Below are 18,971 nucleotides of genomic sequence, written 5' to 3'. Positions count from 1 at the left end.
GTATGGCAACACCTTTTCCCCCTTAGGAGACTGAAAAGATTTGGCATGGGTCCCCAGATCCTCAAAAGGTTCTACAGCTGCCCATCGAGAGCATCTTGAACGGTAGCGTCACCGCCTGGTATGATAACTGCTCAGGATCTGACCATAAGGCGCAACAGAGTGTAGTGTGTATGGCCCAGTACATCACTGGGGCCAAGCTTCCTGCCATCCAGGACCTATATAGTAGACTGTGTCAGAGGAAAGCCCAAAAAAGTCACTCAAGTCATAGACTGTTTTCTCTGCTACCGCACGGCAAGCGTTACCGGTGTGCCAAGTGTAGGACCAAAAGGCTCCTTAACAGCTTCTACCCCCAAGCTGAACAATTAATCAAAACTATTTACATCTATGCATAGTCACTTTACAAATTACCTTGGCTAACCTGCACATTGACTCTGTACCGGTACCCCCTGTATATAGCCTCGTTATTGTTATTTAATTTTTTATTATTTTGTACTTTTGTTTATTTAGTAAATATTTTCTTAACTCTTTCTTAAACTCCACTGTTAAGGGCTTGTAAAGTAAGCATTTCACGGTAAGGTCTACACATGTTTTATTCTGCGCATTCGACAAATAAAGTAGATATAGATATTTTTTCCCTTGATATATAAACCATGTCCTCACTTCCTCCCCATTATTCATGAGCTGATCTGCTATCTGTATAATCATCAACTCGATTTAGCCAAATATTCTGTCATTCGTCATTGGAGGTTGTCTAGCAAGCTTAACAACTTTGGTCATTTTACTTTTTTTGACTGCTTTACAACGTTTGAATGATTTGACAATGCTGGCCTACTCTGGGTGTGCTCTGTGTGTCCTGAGCGTGCTCTGTGTCGGAGTGGCATATCAAGATGCTGATTTAACAACATGGTCATTACACAGGTACACCTTGTGCTGGGGACAATAAAAGGCCACTGTAAAATCAGCAGTTTTGTCACACAACATAATGCCACAGACGTCTCAAGTTTTAAGGGAACATGCAATTGGCATGCTGACTTCAGTAATGTCCCCCAGAGCTGTTGCCAGAGAATTGAACATTACTTTCTCTACCATAAGCCGTTTCCAACGGACTTTTAGAGAATTTTGCAGTACAGTACGTCCAACCGGCCTCCCAACTGCAGACCACGTGAATGGCGTCACGTGGGCAAGGGGTTTGCTGATGTCACGTTGTGAATAGAGTTCCCCATGGTGGGATTATGGTATGGGCAGGCAACGAACACAATTGCATTTTATCGACGACAATTTGAATGAACAGAAATACTTTGACGAGATCCTGAGGCCCATTGTGAGGTCCATTTAATTTTTTTTTTATCTGTGACCAACAGATGCATATTTGTATTCCCAGTCATGTGAAATCCATAGATTAGGGCCAAATGTATTTATTTAAATTGACTGATTTCCTCTTATGAACTGTAACTCAGTAAAACCTTTGAAATTGTTGCATGTAGCATTTATATTTTTGTTCAGTTTAGACTGTAAATATACATTTTATTTGCTGTGAAATTTATAAATAGCGGCACAGCCACAATCTTATTTTGGGGAACCCTGAGTGACCAAACTTGGTGTTAAACACTTTGAATTGGCATTTCCAATTTTTGCGTATTTCCGGGGACTCTCGGGATAAATATGAATTATTCCTGACATTAAAATTTAGTAGATTTTCGGGAAAATATATGAATCCCTATTTCCTTCTCCCAAGTGTGTTTTTATTATGACGATTCATCAACCCTTAGGTCTTCATAGGGTGCCTATAGGCAAGATCAGTGCTTATGGCCAACTTCTACCCAGAGCCATCCATAAAGTATGTACTGTATACTACAGGAATACATGTATACTACAGCAGGGATAATACTTCAGTGTTCCTGTTAACAGGAAGCTGGGAAATTTGGGATTAGAGATTAACAGGGATATGGCATCAGTCATAGCAGGGGCGTCGCCAATTGAGGTCATGTGACAGGGTGGGAGAGGGGCAGGGTGCTGTAGGGGTCGAGAGGGACCAATTGTGACCCTGGTTGGATGTCACCGTTGATTAGTTTTTCTCAGGAAAGCAGGCTTTTCCCCCTCTGTGTTATATCATTGAAATGTCAGGCTGCATGGAACTCTGTGTCAGCCTCTAAGAGCTGTTCTGCCTCTGGTGCTCGGCTTTAAATATGTGTTCAGAGTACACTGCCATATGCAAGAGGGACCCAACTGTCTTGGTGTATTTGCAACTCTCTCTTGATCAAAATGAAGTGTTGGCTTGTAAGTGTGTTTTTGTTTCTACTAACAAAACTATTTTGAAATGTGTTAACTTTTCTTTTCATGATTTGTGTTGGTTTTAATATTTGATTAACCATAAGAAATATCATTGAACTGTAAAAAATCTTAATTGAATTAGACACAACTTGATGACATGAGGTCATTTCCTTGAACTAATCCACAGTCCATTTTGATTGGCTTCTTCAAATGTCCCTTTGTCTTAGCCAGGCTTAGTGGTCATGTATTCAGTGATTTGTCTTGGACTGAATATATGAATTTGAAATCAAAGAAAGTATCTTAACAAAAAATGTGTTTACACGTAGAACGTAGTGTGTGTATGAATAAAGAGCATGGATGAAGAAGGCATTGTGGTGCTCATTTGAATTTCGGCATCAGACCAATGCCTACTTCATACTTAAAACATATTTTTCTGTGTGTGGGTGTCATAGAAACCATCTCTCCCCCAACACTATTAGACTACAGCTCCAACTGACAGTCACACTCAATTCACTTGGTGTTTCTATGATGTTGACCTTGGATTATTGTTACCTTCTTCTCGCTCTCTACTACCTTCCCTTTTTACGGATCTCTCTCTTTTCTCTCCCCATCTTTCTTATTTCTCTCTTATTTGTCTCTCTTTCTTCCCCTCTTAACCCTCCCTTTCTCACTATCACCTCACCTTTTCCTCTCGTCTTATCTCTCTCCCCTGTGTTGCACCCTCCCCCCTCTCTCTCCCTCCCCATTCTGTCCATTCAGCAGCAGCTGGAGAGGAAGGACAGTCAGAGCAGCTCCCAGCACAGTGTGTGCAGCCATCGCAGCACCCACACAGACTCCCCCAGCCACCCCCCCTCCAACATGCCCAGTGAGGCCATGGCCCCCCCTCCGGCCGCACCCACTCAGCCGCTGCCTGGCTTGCCTCCGCTGCCCACCCAGGACCCTGGAGATGGCACCATGACCCTCCAGAAGAAGCCAGACCCCTTCAAGATCTGGGCCCAGTCCAGGAGCATGTATGAGAGCAGACGTGAGTAGACTCAAAATCAAATACTTCATTGTGGTTTATGATGACAACTGATAAAGGTAGGTTCAACAATGTTGCCAAAAAATATTAGATATAATATATATATTTTATAGATACAGTACAAACAGGTACAAACGTTGAGACATTAGTGAATGAGCCATGTATTTAATCATCCTGTCTGTTGTTTGGTGGGAAGAGAGGAACTTTTCAAATGTTTCTGTTTGGAATATACTAGAGAGCGTATACATTTCTTGAAAGTGTGTGGGTGTTGCATTGAATCCTGGAGGAGAAGCATTGTTGAGTACTTTGTAGGAACAACTCATTGTGTGTGTGTGTGTGTGTGTGCGTGTGTGTGTGTGTGTGTGTGTGTGACTCAAACCTGACTCTATGACAAAAGGTGTCTCAGAGAGCATAGTCTCCTTGAAAAAACAGACGTGTTTCCTGCTCTGTGGTACTATCGACATCTCCTGCAATATGAAGCACCTGCATTTCCAAACACTGTGTAGGTGTGTGTATACTGCCTTGCCACCGGAAGAAGGGGTTAAAAATGAAGGGTCACATACATCCTATCTTGCTGACGGCTCAGAATTTAAGTATGGTATATCCAATGTTGACCCAAGCTTACATCAGGAGCTATTTCTGTGTTGCTTGTGCAGGAGTACAGGAACACAACTGGAGGTTGACTCTGGTTAGTGGATAAGCAGAACCATTTGATAAAAATAATGTGAATGTTTCCGTCAATAGATGTTCTCATCAGCAGAAAACAAGTCTGTTGACCAAAACGTTAATTTGATAGTGTGCCGCATACAATCGTTTTTTCTCTAAGCATCGGGAGCGATAGAATGTACACCCATTTAGAATTCTAAAAGCAGAACATCTGTTAAGGCTCTCCCTTTGCAATCACAGCTCAGGTCTTCTATTATTCATTTGAAGGAGGGAACCACCCAACTTATTTACTATACTCACTACAAGAGTCTCTTGAGAGAAATGGTTAGAAACTAAAACAAGAAGTTCCGCGCTCAGGTCTGTTCAACGCTGGTCCGGCCAATCTGATTCCACGCTTCAAGCCTGCTTCGATCACGTGGATTGGGATATGTTCCGCATTGCGTCCAACAACAACATTGACGAATACGCTGATTCGGTGAGCGAGTTCATTAGAAAGGGCATCGGCAATGTTATACCCACAGCAACGATTAAACATTCCCAAACCAGAAACCGTGGATTGACGGCAGCATTCGCGTGAAACTGAAAGCACAAACCACTGCTTTTAACCAGGGCAAGGTGTAACGGCGTTCGTCTGTTGAAAGAGGAGAGGACCAAAATGCGGCGTGGTGGTTACTCATGTTCTTTAATGAAAAATGCACGATACATGAAATAACTTAATATACAAAACAACAAACGAAACGCGAAAACCTATACAGCCTATCTGGTGAATACAAACACACTGAGACAGGAACAATCACCCACAAACACACAGTGAAACCCAGGCTACCTAAATATGGTTCCCAATCAGAGACAACGAGAATCACCTGACTCTGATTGAGAACCGCCTCAGGCAACCAAGCCTATGCTATACACCCCTACTCAGCCACAATCCCAATGCCTACTAAATCCCCAATACGACAATACAATAAACCCATGTCACACCCTGGCCTGACCAAATAACTAAAGAAAACACAAAATACTAAGACCAAGGCGTGACACAAGGTGACTGGAAACATGACCGAATACAAACAGTGTAGCTATTCCCTCCGCAAGGCAATCAAACAAGCTAAGCATCAGTATAGAGACAAAGTAGAGTTACAATTTAACGGCTCAGACACAAGAGGTATGTGGCAGGGTCTACAGTCAATCACGGATCGCAAAAAGAAAACCAGCCCCGTCACGGACCAGGATGTCTTGCTCCCAGGCAGACTAAATAACTTCTTTGCTCGCTTTGAGGACAATACAGTGCCACTGACACGGCCCGCTACCAAAACCTGCGGACTGTCCTTCACTGTAACCGACGTGAGTAAAACATTTAAACGTGTTAACCCTCGCAAGGCTGCAGGCCCAGACGGCATCCCCAGCAGCATCCTCAGAGCAGACCAGCTGGCTGGTGTGTTTACGGACATATTCAATCAATCCTTATCCCAGTCTGCTGTTCCCACATGCTTCAAGAGGGCCACCATTGTTCCTGTTCCCAAGACAGCTAAGGTAACTGAGCTAAACGACTACCGCCCCGTAGCACTCACTTCCGACATCATGAAGTGCTTTGAGAGACTAGCCAAGGACCATATAATCTCCACCCTACCTGACACCCTAGACCCACTCCAATTTGCTTACCGCCCCAATAGGTCCACAGACGACGCAATCGCAACCACACTGTACACTGCCCTAACCCATCTGGACAAGGGCAATACCTATGTGAGAATGCTGTTCATCGATTACATCTCAGTATTTAACACCATTAGTACCCTCCAAGCTCATCATCAAGCTGGGTCTCGACCCCGCCCTGTGCAACTGGGTACTGGACTTCCTGACGGGCCGCCCCCAGGTGGTGAGGGTAGGTAAAAACATCTCCACCCCGCTGATCCTCAACACTGGGGCCCCACAAGGGTGCGTTCTGAGCCCTGAGTACTCCCTGTTCACCCACAACTGCGTGGCCATGCACGCGCCTCCAACTCAATCATCAAGTTTGCGGACGACACTACAGTGGTAGGCATGATTACCAACAACGACGAGACGGCCTACAGGGAGGAGGTGAGGGCCCTCGGAGTATGGTGTCAGGAAAATAACCTCACACTCAACGTCAACAAAACAAAGGAGATGATTGTGGACTTCAGGGAACAGCAGAGGGAGCACCCCCCTATCCGCATCGATGGGACAGTAGTAGGAGAGGGTAGTAGGTTTTAAGTTCCTCGGCGTACACATCACGGACAAACTGAATTGGTCCACCCACACAGACAGCGTTGTGAAGAAGGCGCAGCAGCGCCTCTTCAACCTCAGGAGGCTGAAGAAATTTGGCTTGTCACCAAATCACTCACAAACTTCTACAGATGCACAATCGAGAGCATCCTGTCGGGTTGTATCACCGCCTTGAATGGCAACTGCTCCACCCACAACCCTAAGGCTCTCCAGAGGGTAGTGAGGTCTGCACAACGCATCACCGGGGGCAAACTACCTGCCCTCCAGGACACCTACACCATCCGATGTCACAGGAAGGCCATAAAGATCATCAAGGACAACAACCACCCGAGCCACTGCCTGTTCACCCCGGTATCATCCAGCAGGCGAGGTCAGTACAGGTGCATCAAAGCTGGGACCGAGAGACTGAAGAACAACTTATATCTCAAGGCCATCAGACTGTTAAACAGCCACCACTAACATTAAGTGGCTGCTGCCAACATACTGACTCAACTCCAGCCACTTTAATAATGGAAATGGATGGAAATTGTTGTAAAAAATGTATCACTACCCACTTTAAACAATGCCACTTAATATAATGTTTACATACCCTACATTACTTATCTCATATGTATATACTGTACTCTATATCATCTACTGCATCTTGCAATCTTTATGTAATACATGTATCACTAGCCACTTTAAACTATGCCACTTTTATTTATACATACCCTACATTACTCATCTCATATGTATATACTGTACTCGATACCATCTACTGCATCTACATCTACTCCTATGCCGTTCTGTACCATCACTCATTCATATATCTTTATGTACATATTCTTTATCCCTTTATACTTGTGTGTATAAGGTAGTAGTTTTGGAATTGTTAGGTTAGATTACTCGTTTTTTATTACTGCATTGTCGGAACTAGAAGCACAAGCATTTCACTACACTCGCATTAACATCTGCTAACCATGTGTATGTGACAAATAAAAATGGATTAGATTTGATGTAATGTTGTTTTTCTCGATTGCCATTTGCAATTCATAAGCGGCAGGCTGTTGCTTGTCTGATGTCAACAATAATGTGTTTACCCATCAGAAGAATATGCACATTACGTGTGCTTGTGCAGCTTGTGTGTTTGTGCGTTCGTGTGTGCGTGTGTGTTAATGGTAGTCTTTTGGGCTGAAGAGTGTATGCATCCAGGGCTGGGTAGGTCACTTTCTAAATGTAATCTGTCACAGTTACTAGTTACCTGTCCAAAATTGAATCAGTAACGTAACTTTTTGGTTACCCAAAGTCAGTAACGTAATCTGATTACTTTTGAATTCTTTCTCCTTAAGAGGCATTAGAAGAAGATGAAAAGGATCCATGAATTACATTTGGTGTGTCATCATAGTGGTCTCTGGTTTATGGTCAGACTCGCTCAGGTGGAACAATCTTAAACTTGTACCTTTTTTCAATGCTGAATTGAATGTCATTGAGAAACAGAAAGGTGTTAATGTATTTTTTTCCCCAAAAACATCCTTTTTCAAAATTACAAAAGTCATCTAAAACGTAAACTGGTTTCCCAAAAGTATCTGTAATCTGATTTTAAAAAAACAACAAAAGATTCTGATAACGTAACCGATTACATTAGTTTTTTCTCCAAATCAGATTACATGATCACACTGACTATACTAATGAATATAATCTGTTATTCCCCACCATAGATGAATGTAATCTGTTACTCCCCACCATAGATGAATGTAATCTGTTACTCCCCACCATAGATGAATGTAATCTGTTACTCCCCACCATAGATGAATGTAATCTGTTACTCCCCACCATAGATGAATGTAAATGACTAGTGCTAGTTGCCAGCCAGCCTCAGCCTGGTCGTATGTGTGTGTTAGCAGGCGCCTGCGGTGTTGCAGTTCTGGTTAATCAGTGGGTAAAGTAGAGCCAGTAGAATCTAGGTCTGCTGCTGATTAAATATTAACTGGGCCCGGTGAGGGCTGCTTTAAACTCAGCCTGATTGGTATATCTGTTTGATAACCCCTCAAGGAGCCGCAGCCCTCTGCTGTGGAGCTGATCCTACTGTTTGAGTGGGCTGGATTATTATAATGGGTTGGAGAGTGGGAGGAGGAGAGGAACATGCAGACGCATCTCTCTTTTCATGTAGTAGATTGTGGACAGATATCAGCACTATGGTGATCTGTGGTGTTAGTGGTGCCAGGAGATGGCTAGGACAGAGACAGGACTGAGACAGAGATAGAGATGAGACCATGCTTGGGACCCTCCTGCAGAGAACATTTTGTCTGATGCTTAGAGGCTGCGTGTGTGTGCGTGTGCGTGTGTGTGTGTGTGTGTAAGTGAGAGCTCTGATCGCTGTGCTAGGGACAGGGATCAGTGGAGGGCTAATGACTTATCCAACACAGACACACAGACCCAGAGCTAATGGAGACTGTATGGCAGACAGAAGGCGGATCAGGAGAAATGGCCCGTGCCCTGTGTTCAGACTGAGGGTGAACAGACTGACACCAAATCGCCTGTATTCTCACTAGGGCTGTGGAAGTCATGACATGTTATCAGGCAGTTATTGTCATGCAAAAGCCTGCTGGTCTCACGGTAAATTGACCGTTAATTAACATAGACACATTTTGCATTTCCAGGCCTCCACACAACAAGCAGTTGATGAGCCCCTTTGGAACACCTACATTTAAAAATGTCTAATAAATAAATGTAATATACACCAAAATAATACATCCATTATTTATTTTAGGCAAGTCTAAAGAAACATTATGAGATTAAGAAAATGTATTTCAGAGGAACAGAATACGAGTTGGACTACTGTATGTTATCTGCCTATGCACTATGCCATTGGTCTTTTCATTATGGCTGACAAGCTATGCTCATAAATCCCGTGCCATTATTTTATTTTATATGATTTTATACTAAGAAGAATATAATTGAACTTAGCTGAATAAAGTATAAATATAATTCCCATTACGGAGAAAGTACGTGCATGAAATGGCTATGTTGAGTGTAAAAGGGATCATTTGAAACAGGTCCTATATGCTAGATTTAGAGTTAATTTGCAACTGTTATCTTCCGAATACTCTTAAAGACCTGGTAGTCTTCTACATTAATAGCAGTCAATATTTAATCGTCACCTTGTTTAGTCTCATCTGAAAGTTGTAAATTCTTGGTTACCTTCACGAACACTGGCTAACCAGTTGAATCAGCAACGCAAAATTGGGTTTAATTATTTATTTACTAAATACCTAACTAATCACACAGAATTACATATACACAGAATGAATCATACATTGATGGACCTGGTGAACGGAGCCGATATAGCGGCTGGTTACACAAAGAAAAGGGGGGAGTTTGAGTGAAAGAGCGGGAAGATGATTCCATATGTGCTATTTCATAGTTTTGATGTCTTCACTATTATTCAACAAATTCTACAAATGTAGAAAATGGTAAAAATAAAGGTAAACCCTTGAATGAGGGTAGCCTAGTGCTTAGAGCGTTGGACAAGTAACCGAAAGGTTGCAAGTTCAAATCACCGAGCTGACAATGTACAAATTTGTCATTCTGCCCCTGAACAGGCAGTTACTGTTCCTAGGCCGTCAATTGAAAATAAGAATTTGTTCTTAACTGACTTGCCTAGTTAAATTAATAAATTCAGAAAGTATTCAAACCCCTTCACTTCACTTCATTTCCCTCATCAATCTGCACACAATACCCCAAAATGACTTGGGGTAATGACATGTTTTAGATTTTTTTCAAATGTACTAAAAATGGTAAAAAAAAAAAAATCACATTTACAGAAGTATTCAGACCCTTTACTCAGTACTTTGTTGAAGCATCTTCAGCAGCGATTACAGCCTCGAGTCTTCTTGGGTATAACACTACAAGCTTGTCACCTGTATTTGGGGAGTTTCTCCCATTCTTCTCTGCAGATCCTCTCAAGCTCTGTCAGGTTGGATGGGGAGTGGCGCTGCACAGCTAATTTCAGGTCTCTCCAAAGATGTTCAATCGGGTTTAAGTCTGGGCTCTGGCTGGGCCACTCAAGGACATTCAGAGACTTGTCCCCAAGCCACTCCTGCGTTGTCTTGGCTGTGTGCTTAGAGTCGTTGTACCGTTGGAAGGTGAACTTTCACCCCAGTCTGAGGTCCTGAGTACTCTGGAGCAGGTTTTCATCAAGGATATCTCTGTACTTTGCTCCGTTCATCTTTCCCTTGACTGGTCTCCCAGTCCCTGCCACTGAAAAACATCTTCACAGTATGATGCTACCACCACCATGCTTCACCATAGGGATGGTGACATGTTTCCTCCAGATGTAACATTTGGCATTCAAGCCAAATAGTTCAATCTTTCTTTCATCAGATCAGAGAATCTTGTTTCTCGTAGTCAGAGTCCTTTAGGTGCCTTTAGGCAAACTCCCAGTGGGCTGTCATGTGCCTTTTACTGAGGAGTGTCTTCCATGTGGCCGCTCTACCATAAAGGTCGGATTGGTGGAGTGCGGCAGAGATGGATAACCTTCTGGAATGTTCTCCCAACTCCACAAAGGAACTCTGGAGCTCTTGTCAGAGTGAACATCACCTCCCTGAGTCACCTCCCTGACCAAGGGCCTTCTCCCCAATTACTCAATTTGGCCGGGCGGCCAGCTCCAGGTAGAGTCTTGGTGGTTCCAAACTTCTTCAATTTAAGGATGATGGAGGCCACTGTGTTCTTGTGAAACTTCAATGCTGCAGAAATGTTTTGGTACCCTTCCCCAGATCTGTGCCTCGACACAATCCTGTCTCCGAGTTCTACAGATAATTCCTTCAACCTCATGGCTTGGTTTTTGCTCTGACATGCACTGTCAACTGTGGAAACCTATATAGACAGGTGTGTGCCTTTCCAAATCATGTCCAATCAATTGAATTTAGCACAGGTGGACTCCAATCAAGTTGTGAAACATCTCAATGATGATCAATGGAAACAGGATGCACCTGAGCTCAGTTTCGAGTCTCATAGCAAAGGGTTTGAATACTAAGGTATTTCTGTTTTTTTATAAATTTGCTAAAATGTCAAAAAACCTGTTTTCACTTTGTCCTTGTTGTGTGTAGATTGATGAGGATTTTAATTTATTTAATACATTTTAAAATAAGGTTGTAAAGTATAAACATTTGGAAAGAGTGAAGGGGTCTGAATGCACTGTATGCTGCATGGTGTGACTATAGATTATTGATGATTTGAGAAAGTCGCAAAAATAGCTTGTGCTCTGTTCCTTGCCTCGGGCTGCACAGCTGTTCTTTCGTCAAGTGATCATATTTTCACCCATCAGACTATTATCAATTTAATCTAGTCTTTACTAATATGTAAAATTAGTTTCTTTTTGAATGGCCCATTTATCAAATGTGCAGGGTCAGGGGAAAAAAGACATGTCATCTGTATGCACTGGAATAGCGAATGGAGGCTGTGTGCTTAATATGTGCAGCTGAGAAATAAATATAAGGACACTTATTTCACTCCATGCATCAACCACTGTTTGAGGAGCATGCTCTCAGTGCTCGACAGGTGATATTCTGCCCAAACGTTGTATACCATTGGGTCTCCAACCTTGTTCCTGCAGCTACCCAGTGCTTAATTTGGGAAACCAAGTGAAATATGTTCGGGAACACCGCAACAAAACATATTTCAACTAAACTGTTGACAGCCCATCTGCGTGCTCGAGAAAGGAACAAAGGAGGGAGAGGAGGAGATGGAAATGCATGGTGGTGTCGTGTCTTTGGCTATGCCGGATTAAGTGATATGACATGCTATTCTGTAAAATAATTTCTCTGTAGTTAATATTACAATTAACTAGAAAATCGGGGCACTACGAAAGAATGTTTATAGAGCTGTTATCTTCCGAATAAACTCTTAACTTCTTGCGTCGAGCCATCCCGGATCCGGTATCGTGACTACAGCCTCAAGCTCATTACCATAACGCAACGTTAACTATTCATGAAAATCGCAAATGAAATGAAATTAATCTATTTGCTCTCAAGCATAGCCTTTTGTTAACAACACTGTCATCTCAGATTTTCAAAATATGCTTCTCAACCATTGCAAAACAAGCATTTGTGTAACAGTGTTGATGGCTAACGTACCATTTAGCATTAGCATTCAGCATGCAACATTTTCCACAAAAACCATAAAAGCATTCAAATAAAATCATTTACCTTTGAAGAACTTCAGATGTTTTCAATGAGACTGTTAGATAGCAAATGTTCCGTTTTTACAAAAAATATTATTTGTGTCGACTAATCGCTCCGTTTTGTTCATCGCGTTTGAGTAAGGAAAAAAATCAATAATAAGTCATTAAAACGCGAACTGTTTTCCAAATTAACTCCATAATATTGACAGAAACATGGCAAACGATGTTTAGAATCAATCCTTAAGGTGTTTTTCACATATCTATCGACGATCAAATCCATCGTGGCAGTTTACTTTCAATTCTGAAGAAATGGAACGCGCATGGACCTACAGATTACGCACACAGGACACCGGGCGGGACACCAGGTAAATGTAGTCTCTTATGGTCAATCTTCCAATGATATGCCTACAAACACGTCACAATGCTGCAGACACCTCGGGGAATAGACAGAAAGTGCAGGCTCATTCCTGGCGCATTCACAGCCATATAAGGAGACATTGGAACACAGCGCCTTCAGAATCCGGGGCATTTCCTGTATGAAACTTCATCTTGGTTTTGCCTGTTGCATTAGTTCTGGGGCACGCACAGATAATATCTTTGCAGTTTTGGAAACGTCAGAGTAGTGTCTTTCCAAGGCTGTCAATTCCATGCATAGTCGAGCATCTTTTCGTGACAAAATATTGCGCTTAAAACGGGCACGTCTTTTTATCCAATAATGACACAGCGCCCCCATAGGTTCAAGAGGTTAAAGACCTGGTAATCTTCTACATCAATAGCAGTCATTATTTAATCGTCACCTTGTTTAGTCTCATCTGAAAGTTGTAAATTATTGGTTATCTTCAGGAAAGCTGGCTAACAAGTTGAATCAGCAAAACAAAATTGGGTTTAATTATTTATTTACTAAATACCTAACTAATCACACAGAATTACATATACACAGAATGAATCATACATTGATTTCAAATTATGTCATAAAGGAAAACGTCCCCAGCGGACAGAACAGATATGATGGCTGGTTACACAAAGAGAGTGGGTTGGATTTAAATGAAGGAGCGGGAAGACTGAGGAACAAAGGGAGAAGCTATGTCTCTATCGGTCCGTAGGCAGCTATGCTGTAAATACAGTATCTTATGCATTCTAAATTACCGCCCATTTGCAATAAATATTTACTCTGAGCTGCGCTTCGGTAGGTTGGTTGTAGATGCTGGCCGTGTTGCCCAACAGAGATCTTCCTTGTCCTCTGAAGAATGTCTCTGGTGGTAAACTGGATACTTGGTAGTATCGTGTTGTTTGTTAGGGCAGATACTTTATCCGTCCTTTCCTAGCCCACGTTTACAGCTGCTGTTGCTAACTCAACGACTAGGATGTCTCACTTCTTTAGTGAATAAGAGTTCATGCCATTCGCAACCAAAGCTCATGCTGAGGTTGGCTTAGTTCTGTAGTTGACATGTTAGTCTTTTTAACGTATGGACCGTCGTCCTATCGTCCTCGGAACAGAAAGGTACATTTTCGTCAAGGGCTTTATACAGGTGGGGAGAGAAGGGCGTGTTTCATAGTTTATAACTAATGTCTCTTACTGAGTGAGCAGAGCTTTAACCTTATGAAAACCCAATTCTCTTATTTGGAAGCTAAAATTACATTTAATCTTTTCACCAATAGTTTAATATTTAAACATTTAAATTGCACAATAATTCCATGTGAATCTGATAATGTAGACTTTCCAAGATACAGTTTATATCATCCTATCATTAGTAAGAATGTCTCAGACGCCAACTGATCTGGCATCATATTCATTAAGTACCAACGCATATTTTCAACTGGTTGGATTACCGAAATATGGTTCCTTTCCCCCCACCTTTTGATGTTCCCAGACTCTATATGTTTAACAAAGGCTTTTCAAGAGTCCTTCTGTAGAGTCAAGAGAGAGGAAAGGGAGAAAGGTATTTATGGGGGTCATAATCTTCCCCCAGTAAGGCCAATGTCATGACAGTGGTGAGATATTCTGTATAGCTAAAGGTAATGTGTCACCCAATTAATTATGAAAATATAAAATGACCTATTACTAGGCTATTCTAAATCAAATACAAATTATGTAATTGTAGGGTAGCTGTAAGCCACCCAATCAATTAAACAACATCATCGCCTAGGCCTATACATTCTCTCCCACTCATGGATCTGCATTTTGGAGTGTAGCATAAGGTAACCAGTCCAGCCATTATGCATAATAATACAGTCCACACTCAAAGGCTAAAATCAGTTTTGTTTTATTTATTTTCTGCCATGTGTAATGTGCGGTAGGACATGTATTGTGTAATGGAAAAATCACAATTTGAATTCAGTTATATTGGCTTGGGCTCATAAGCCTATGCATAACTCTAATATGTGTACGGGTTATTTGAATTAATCGTCACCTTAGAAAGCGCTGTCCATTTCGTTGTATTAGGCTTTGAAACAACATACACAACCATGTTTTAAACGGTTTCAACCTGCTGTTGAACCTCGTTCTTCAAATTGATCATCACAGTGAGTTGAATTTAAAAGTATGATAGACCTACTGTTTTGATGATAAATGTTTGATGTGATTTTTGATTGCATTTGCATTGTTGTCAGAGTGGTTAGAGGGACCATAGAGCCCTGAGTACCAGGTCGTTAGGACCTGATGGAGGAACAATAGAGCCCTGAGTACCAGGCCATTAGGACCTGATGGTAGTTCACAACGGTCACATGGAATTTTACTGCGTTCGTGACTCATGACTGCCGGTGTGGCTATAATATGGTCACGGCAACAGCTGTAGTCCTCACACAGCCTGCCACAGCCGCAGAGGGCTTACAAACGTGCGTGTGTGTGTGTGGCGTGAGTTTGTGTGTTCCAAAGCGAGAGACGGGGAAAGAGAAAAAGAGGTAGAGAGAGTATAAGTGTTCATTAAAACAGGTCACATTCACATAGAAAGCAAGTGCATCCGGGCATTTATTCTTCCTGTCCTGTGGGATCCAACCTTACACCTGAGAGAAGGAACCTAATATGCCCAGAGATGCAGAGAGGAGGGGTGTTCATACCAGATTGTTTAATAACAAGATCTTACCTAACTGAATGTGTATTGATTAATCAAATCAAATCAAATGTTATTTGTCACATACACATGGTTAGCAGATGTTAATGCGAGTGTAGCGAAATGCTTGTGCTTCTAGTTCCGACAATGCAGTAATAACCAACAAGTAATCTAACTAACAATTCCAAAACTACTACCTTATACACAGTGTAAGGGGATAAAGAATATGTACATAAGGATATATGAATGAGTGGTGGTACAGAGCAGCATAGGCAAGATACAGTAGATGGTATCGAGTACAGTATATACATATGAGATGAGTATGTAAACAAAGTGGCATAGTTAAAGTGGCTAGTGATACATGTATTACATAAGGATGCAGTCGATGATATAGAGTACAGTATATACGTATGCATATGAGATGAATAATGTAGGGTAAGTAACATTATATAAGGTAGCATTGTTTAAAGTGGCTAGTGATATATTTACATAATTTCCCATCAATTCCCATTATTAAAGTGGCTGGAGTTGAGTCAGTGACAGTGTCAGTGTGTTGGCAGCAGCCACTCAATGTTAGTGGTGGCTGTTTAACAGTCTGATGGCCTTGAGATAGAAGCTGTTTTTCAGTCTCTCGGTCCCAGCTTTGATGCACCTGTACTGACTTCGCCTTCTGTATGATAGCGGGGTGAACAGGCAGTGGCTCGGGTGGTTGATGTCCTTGATGATCTTTATGGCCTTCCTGTAACATCGGGTGGTGTAGGTGTCCTGGAGGGCAGGTAGTTTGCCCCCGGTGATGCGTTGTGCAGACCTCACTACCCTCTGGAGAGCCTTACGGTTGAGGGCGGAGCAGTTGCCGTACCAGGCGGTGATACAGCCCGCAACAGTCATGGCGTAGAATTACATTTCTGGGTGTCAGGTCTGCTCCCTGTTTCACCTCCACTGAGCTTTTGTTGTCGTGTGTTTCAGAGCCAGATTGCCAGGAGCAGGAGATTTTCCTGTGGCGGAAGGATACAGGATTTGGGTTCCGCATCCTTGGAGGAAATGAGCCTGGGGAGCCGGTGAGTATCTCTCCACCATTCCTCCACCATGTCCCTTCTCTGTCACTGTTTAGTTTAGATGTGCCAAGGAAAGGGGACATTTTCATATTGAATCACTCCCCTTGCGACACACCATTCACTTATACACGACTGATGATTAAACATTCCCCATGCCTGGTAATTACATCCCGTGTTAAACACTAAACAGAGTTATGAATGCATGTTAATGAATGCGTGTTAAAAGGGCAGCTATAGTACTGAACCCTCAATGGTCCATTACAGCTTCATCACGGTATGTTTCCTGTCCCTGAGTCCCTGCCTTAGGGCTTTCTTTGTTAAGCATCAAACACACAAACACTTTCACAACACTCATTCTCTGTCAGATCACACTCACACTGTGATGCTCAACCAACTGCCAAGAACTGGCAGCCTCTTAGTCTTCTTTCTCTTTTCCATCTGCATCACTTGTTCTTCCCCCAGTCTCTACCTATAATAGGGAGCAGTAGAAATGTACAGTCTGCTGTCTGTCTGACTGTGAGAGATGACTGGTGCTGTCTGTTAGATGAGGTAGGTCTGCATGCTGGTCTTAGGAGGTTCATTTAGAGAGCTTATTAGGGAAAGTAAGGGCCTTACCCAGAAGCCTTTGGTTCTCTGCAATGTGTTTCTAAGGGACATGAAGAGAGAGAAAGAAAAGTACAGAAAGGCAGCGAAAGAGAGAGAAAGAAAAAATAATGAAGAGAAAGAGCGAGAGATGAGAGTGAGAAATAGAGATGCTGTAGGCAGCAAGCCTACCACAGAGGAATTAGCAGTTGTTATTTGTGCCAAGGATGCTCTGCGGTACACCCTGTACTAAATTTCCTACAGACACACACACACTCACCTCCGCCACACAGTAAGACCAGCCCTATCCATTCTACAGCCTCAAAATACTACAATGTGCTCTAGGCTTAGCTTCAGTTATGACTAACATGGAACCTGTCATGGAACATAAAAAAGGGTTTTATTTAACTGTGCTGTATTGAACATGAACTGCAAGTGAATTACAGGGCTAATGGATTTGTAATACGCTTTGTAGATCTACATTGGACACATAGTGAAGTACGGTGCAGCAGATGAGGACGGACGCCTGCGTTCTGGGGACGAGCTCATCTGTGTGGACGGCACAGCGGTGGTGGGGAAGTCTCACCAGCTGGTGGTGCAGCTGATGCAGCAGGCCGCCAAGCAGGGCCACGTCAACCTCACCGTCCGACGCAAGAGCTCTGGATACGTAGGTGAGGACAGGTCACAGAGACTACACAGGCATATGCACACTCACTCACCCACACACTCACTACCCACACAAGCCTGGGTTCTGGCTGAGACCTAGTGCTTAGTGGCTCATTTAACTATTACTAGCCCATGCCAAATGTTTGAATGTTGTTTGTATATTTGCTGAACACCTTTTTTGTATTGCCTGTCCTCCTTCTTCCCCCATCTCTTCCACAGTTTCGAAAGGGGAGGGTGACGTGCCCCCGTCCCCTGCCTCGTCCCACCACAGCAGCACCCAGGCCCCCTCCCTGACGGAGGGCAAGCGGACCCCCCAGGGCAGCCAGAACTCCCTCAACACGGTCAGCTCTGGCAGTGGCTCCACCAGTGGTATCGGCAGTGGGGGAGGAGGTGGCTCCGGCAGTGCTGTGGTCACCGCAGCCCTGCAGCCCTATGACGTGGAGATCCAACGTGGAGAGAATGAAGGTTTCGGATTCGTCATTGTGTCATCTGTCTCTAGGCCTGATGCTGGGACTACGTTCGGTGAGTGGGGTAGGCAATTCTACGCTGGGCTGGGTTATGGTGAGCTGGGCTTTGCTACTACCAGAGTGGGCTATGATGGGTGAAGTTGCAATTTTCTGTTCTCAGGTCTGAGAACCAGTTTTAATTTGTTATGGGTTGAACTGTGTTAAAATGGGTAATAATCTGGTAAAATATCCTGTAATCTGAGCAAATTCTTCTGCTTGACTTTACTGTGGTTATTAATCTACAGTATTAACAATCTTTTCTGAAAACCAACCCTTTAAGGCTTAACTTACGCATGAAAAGCATATATTAATAAACATCCTCTTGAAAAGATCTGAGGTGATTGAGTCGTAGCTAAGCCTAATGACTACAGAACACTTCCCCTGATGTTATTTAGACAGCCCATTTCCTTGTGTTATCAAAAGTCCCTCTCAAAGTTTACAAAGTGAGACAGGGAAATAGTGATGCCCCAGTGCGTGAAACAACCTGAGTCTGCCAAGCAGCACACTAGTAAACACACGACCCTTAAAGTGCATCAACACCGCCCGCCACTCAGCAACACGAATTATGTCATTTCTTGGGGGTGGAATTACAATATTTTGACAGTCACTCCTCATTGTATCCTCATTCCCACCTTCTTTATGAATGGCAGGGGAGTAATTTCTGATGGGAGTGGACTTAATGGTACAGCTCGAGGTCACAAACTCCATAACCATGAGTTTAGGGAAACAGAAATCTCTTTATGTGCCCAGGTG

At 42.9% G+C, this 18,971-nt stretch overlaps 1 protein-coding gene across 1 annotated transcript in view; it reads left to right on the top strand.

Moving 5' to 3' along the window:
• LOC115132592 (membrane-associated guanylate kinase, WW and PDZ domain-containing protein 1-like) overlaps positions 1–18,971 on the top strand; it is a 104,546-nt gene that overhangs the window by 70,312 nt on the left and 15,263 nt on the right. The window contains exons 13-16 of the mRNA XM_065021072.1: positions 3,031–3,295; positions 16,376–16,467; positions 17,522–17,717; positions 17,932–18,234. Of these exons, the coding sequence (XP_064877144.1) occupies positions 3,031–3,295; positions 16,376–16,467; positions 17,522–17,717; positions 17,932–18,234 (856 nt within the window). The remainder of the gene's footprint in view (positions 1–3,030; positions 3,296–16,375; positions 16,468–17,521; positions 17,718–17,931; positions 18,235–18,971) is intronic.

This window comes from Oncorhynchus nerka, linkage group LG7 (genome assembly GCF_034236695.1).
Source record: "Oncorhynchus nerka isolate Pitt River linkage group LG7, Oner_Uvic_2.0, whole genome shotgun sequence".
Lineage (NCBI taxonomy): Eukaryota > Metazoa > Chordata > Actinopteri > Salmoniformes > Salmonidae > Oncorhynchus > Oncorhynchus nerka.
Note: the sequence above shows the minus strand (reverse complement) of the source record. Positions and strands in the feature narration are given on the sequence as shown.